At 54.8% G+C, this 4,761-nt stretch overlaps 1 protein-coding gene across 1 annotated transcript in view; it reads left to right on the plus strand.

Annotated features, from left to right (window-relative positions):
* The first annotated feature begins 481 nt into the window (after positions 1–481).
* The window catches only part of LOC108801507 (carboxylesterase 5A-like), a 16,877-nt gene continuing 12,597 nt past the window's right edge, over positions 482–4,761 (plus strand). Inside the window, exons 1-6 of the mRNA XM_018573392.1 lie at positions 482–655; positions 1,132–1,267; positions 2,383–2,550; positions 2,711–2,894; positions 3,318–3,471; positions 4,380–4,493. Of these exons, the coding sequence (XP_018428894.1) occupies positions 482–655; positions 1,132–1,267; positions 2,383–2,550; positions 2,711–2,894; positions 3,318–3,471; positions 4,380–4,493 (930 nt within the window). The remainder of the gene's footprint in view (positions 656–1,131; positions 1,268–2,382; positions 2,551–2,710; positions 2,895–3,317; positions 3,472–4,379; positions 4,494–4,761) is intronic.

Raw genomic sequence — 4,761 nt, forward strand, 5'->3', positions numbered from 1 at the left:
ATGGTGAGATTTCCTCCAGTAGTTTGTGTCTCTGCCCCTCCCACAAGGGTGAGATTTCCTCCAGTAGTTTGTGTCTCTGCCCCTCCCACAAGGGTGAGATTTCCTCCAGTAGTTTGTGTCTCTGCCCCTCCCACACGGGTGAGATTTATCCCTCCCTAGTTTGAGCCTTGGGGGACCCCTACAGAAGGAGGAAGAGGAGTTAGAGGGAACAGGGTCCAGAGGCAGACGGTGAAGGATCAGGGTCCAGGGGCAGATGGTGAGGGATCAGCGTCCAGAGGCAGACGGTGAAGGATCAGGGTCCAGAGGCAGACGGTGAGGGATCAGGGTTCAGGGGGCAGATGGTGAGGGATCAGGGTTCAGGGTGCAGATGGTGAGGGATCAGGATCCAGGGGAAGATGGTGAGGGATCAGGGTTCAGGGGGCAGACGGTGAGGGATCAGGGTTCAGGGGGCAGATGGTGAGGGATCAGGGTCCAGGGACAGATGGTGAGGGAACCTGGGTCCAGGCGGCAGATGGTGAGGGATCAGGGTCCAGGGGCAGATGGTGAGGGAACGGGGTCCAGGCGGCAGATGGTGAAGGATCAGGGTTCAGGGGCAGACGGTGAAGGATCAGGGTCCAGGGGCAGATGGGGAGGGATCAGGATCCAGGGGAAGATGGTGAGGGATCAGGATCCAGGGGCAGATGGTGAGGGATCCGGGTCCAGGGGCAGATGGTGAGGGATCAGGGTCCAGGGGCAGATGGGGAGGGATCAGGATCCAGGGGAAGATGGTGAGGGATCAGGATCCAGGGGAAGATGGTGAGGGATCAGGGTCCAGGGGCAGATGGTGAGGGATCCGGGTCCAGGAGCAGATGGTGAGGGATCAGGATCCAGGGGAAGATGGTGAAGGATCAGGGTCCAGGGGCAGATGGTGAGGGATCAGGGTCCAGGGGCAGAGGGTGAGGGATCAGGGGTCAGGGTGCAGATGGTGAGGGATCAGGGTCCAGGGACAGATGGTGAGGGAAATATATAGATATATATATAACCTTAAAGAGAACCTGTCATTGCACTATATAGGGGGCAACATTGAGTCCAACCAAACTCACATTCACTGATCCCTGGGCATGCCAGGACTGGTGAATAATCTCCTCCCAGAGGGTGTTGGATAATCACATGATGAATAAGAACGACTCCACCTGCCACCCAGAGAACGAGGAGCTCCGGTCAGGCATGAGGAGCTCCAACATGGTGATCCTCTCTCTACTCCTCTGCCTGATCCTCCTGGGGACAGGTGAGTCTCTGATCTCTGACTCTGCTCTGCGTGTTCTCTGCTCTGCACATACAGAGAGGGAAGAGATCACCAACACATATCCCCCAACAGGCAGGAGATCCGGATGTGTACACCTGAATTGGGTGACATTTTGCTCTGCGTGTCACATGCAGCCACTTCCTGTCTACATGCACTCCAGCGACGGCATTGGGGGGTGTAGAAGGTGTATCATTGGCATGCATTGGGTGTATAATGAGCATATAGAAAGTCCACCTCCCACAAGGACTATCATTGCACCTGGAAGGCTCGGTTCATGTGAGGCCACAAAATCCCATCCTAGGAAGTACTGCAAAGGACACATCGTTGTGTTCCTCCGGTCCGGTTTAGACCGCTCTTTGGCCTCGAGTCCCATTAGGGCCAGATTTCTGCATCGACAATCCTCTTTTATAACATGACACAAACTAAACGCCAAAGTGGACTAAAAAAAAAAGTGCATGGGAAACACGGCCAAAAAGGTGCACTGGGGTGTGTCAAAATGGCCCTTCTCCAGAAGATGAAGGGCCCATCCCATGGGGCAAGGCTCCTGACATGGGCAGAGTAAACTATGGTCGATCTAGTCAATGTCAGACAGATGTCTCTCCTCACAGGTAGTCGAAGTTGACCAATAAGTACTAGGCTGGGAGGAAGGAACCTGAGGGTCACACATCCTCACCTTAGACTCTATAGCCTTTCCTCTCCACAGGGGTACCACAACTCCCAGCATGGCCTTTCCTCTCCACAGGGATACCACAACTCCCAGCATGGCATTTCCTCTCCACAGGGATACCACAACTCCCAGCATGGCCTTTCCTCTCCACAGGGGTACCACAACTCCCAGCATGGCCTTTCCTCACCTTGCTCCAGGTTAGCGAGTCACTAAGCTGGAGCAAGTATTTCCAGGTCTTCCCAGTGTCTGTGATTTGTTCCGGGCCATTGACTTTGTGGGTATAGAAGTGAGGATGAGGATGACACCCGGCCCATGCCCCCTCGAAAACAAAGGGCAGCTGCCTTATCTCCGGCTTGTCCTCCGGCTTCCCTTCAGCTCCTGATCCCCTTTTGGTGTTCCCGTACATGTGACATGTCATGTTTCCTCTAAGGATCCGGCCATGGAGGACCCACGCTGGGCACGCGGTACGGGGATCTACGGGGGGTCACGGTGGCGGTGAGGGACACCCCCGGGACCGTTGACGCATTCTTCGGAGTTCCCTTTGCGAAGCCTCCAGTTGGCCCGTTGAGATTTGCCAATCCGGAACCGCCTGAAGGAGGCATTGCATAGGGAAGGATTGCATGGGGAGGGATTGTATAGGGAGGGATTGCATGGGGAGGGATTGTATAGGGATGGATAGTATGGGGATGTGTGTATAGGGATGGATGGTATGTGGAGGGATTGCATGGGGAGGGATTGTATGGGGAGGGATTGCATAGGGAGGGATTGTATGGGGAGGGATTGTATTCATGGTATCTGTGACTTCCAGGTGATGGTCTTCATACACGGCGGCGGACTCGTGATCGGAGGGGCGAGTCTGTTTGAAGGATCCGCTCTAAGCGTCTATGAGAACGTGGTGGTTGTGACCGTCCAGTACAGACTGGGAGTACTGGGATTCTTCAGGTACGGGGGGAGGGGGGGGTGTCTGTGGTCCTGGTCTGTCTCGCCGTCTCTGTACTCCTCTATGCACTGCAGGCAGATCATGGCCGGTGGGAGGGGCTGTACATAGCTTCCAGAATACATCACAGAACCCTGCCTCAGTACTCCTCTCTAGAGCCTTCAGCCCTGATGCAAGCAGTGGGCCGGCTCTTGGGAGGAGTTATGCAAATAACACAATGACTTGATGGACGGGTGTCAGTCTGGAGGAGGGGGGCGTTCCCAGGCACACTTTATTTGCATGCAGACCACCCCAGGTAACGCCCACATGTGATGCTGAGCCTCCATGATTGACAGAACTGAACCCCAATGAGTGAAAGGGGCGGGGCCAGGGACAGTATGGCGGAACTAACAATCATCCTTTCCTTTACTTCTTAATTTGGGTTTCAGCACCGGAGATGAGAAGGTTCCGGGGAACTTCGGGGTGCTGGATCAGGTGGCCGCTCTGCGGTGGGTTCAGGAAAACATCCGGGGTTTTGGCGGTGACCCCGAGTCAGTCATCATAATTGGCCAGTCAGCTGGCGCTCTCACCGTTTCCACTTTGGTAAGTCACATGACTGGGGAGGGGGGGCAGTTTTGGTCTTTACAGAGAAATTCCACTCAAAATGGATCGCTCTGCATTCAGTGGGGTGACTCCAGCAGGCAGAACCCTCTTTTGCCAGGATTTGGGTGTCACCAACCAGCGGAAGTCCTCATATAGTCCCGGAAAGCATCCAATAATAGAACGTCTATAACCGAGTGTTTCTGTGTCCTGCACCCCCTGGTGGACGCTCCATGGAAGTGACACAACCAGCTTACAGGTGTCCCCATTGGAAGAATTCCCTTTCTTCCTGTTCTGGTGACAACTGTAACATTTTGGATTTCCCCATTACTGTCAGTTTTGGTGACACCAGGACAGAGAGGGGACTAAAACAGCAGAAGACACCTGACAAGAGGGTCCAGTCCTTCCACCCAAAAATAACACACTTCCTGTACTCCTTATAATGGGAGCCTGTGTGTGATTGGCATCACTCCTCATGGTGCGGTATGGCGATGGCACTGAGCGGCATCACTCCTCATTGTGCGGTGTGGCGATGACACTGAGCGGCATCACTCCCCATGGTGCGGTATGGTGATGGCACTGAGCGGCATCACTCCTCATGGTGCGGTACGGTGATGGCACTGAGCGGCATCACTCCCCATGGTGCGGTATGGCGATGACACTGAGCGGCATCACTCCTCATTGTGCGGTGTGGTGATGACACTGAGCGGCATCACTCCTCATGGTGCGGTATGGTGATGGCACTGAGCGGCATCACTCCTCATTGTGCGGTGTGGTGATGGCACTGAGCGGCATCACTCCTCATTGTGCGTTGTGGTGATGGCACTGAGCGGCATTACTCCCCATGGTGCGGTATGGCGATGGCACTGAGCGGCATACATTAATCCCTCCTGTTGTGCTTGTGTTGGCAGGTTCTGTCCCCCATGTCTGAGGGTCTCTTCCACAGAGCCATCGCTGAGAGCGGAGTGCCGACTCTGCCGGGATTTGCCGCCAACACGCCGGAAGATCTCCTTTTTTATAACAATGTGAGTGTTCCAAAAAAACCTCCCCCCAACCCCCCTTTCCTCCCCCCCCCCCGGGGTGCCCCCCCCCTGTCTCTTTCAAATTGAAAAAGCCAATACCCACCCACTGAGTAGAGGAGTAGAACTGAGAGACAGCTTTCTCTCTCAGGTCCGCTCATCGGTTCAGTGGGCGGGGTTTCAATAGCCAGTCTGCTATTGGCTTTTTCAAATTAAAATAGCCAATAGCAGTCTGGCTATTGCTCCCGGTTGCTTACATTCACCTGCGGAAGCT

This window comes from Nanorana parkeri, unplaced genomic scaffold (genome assembly GCF_000935625.1).
Source record: "Nanorana parkeri isolate BGI_ZX_2015 unplaced genomic scaffold, ASM93562v1 scaffold2363, whole genome shotgun sequence".
In the NCBI taxonomy this organism is placed as follows: domain Eukaryota; kingdom Metazoa; phylum Chordata; class Amphibia; order Anura; family Dicroglossidae; genus Nanorana; species Nanorana parkeri.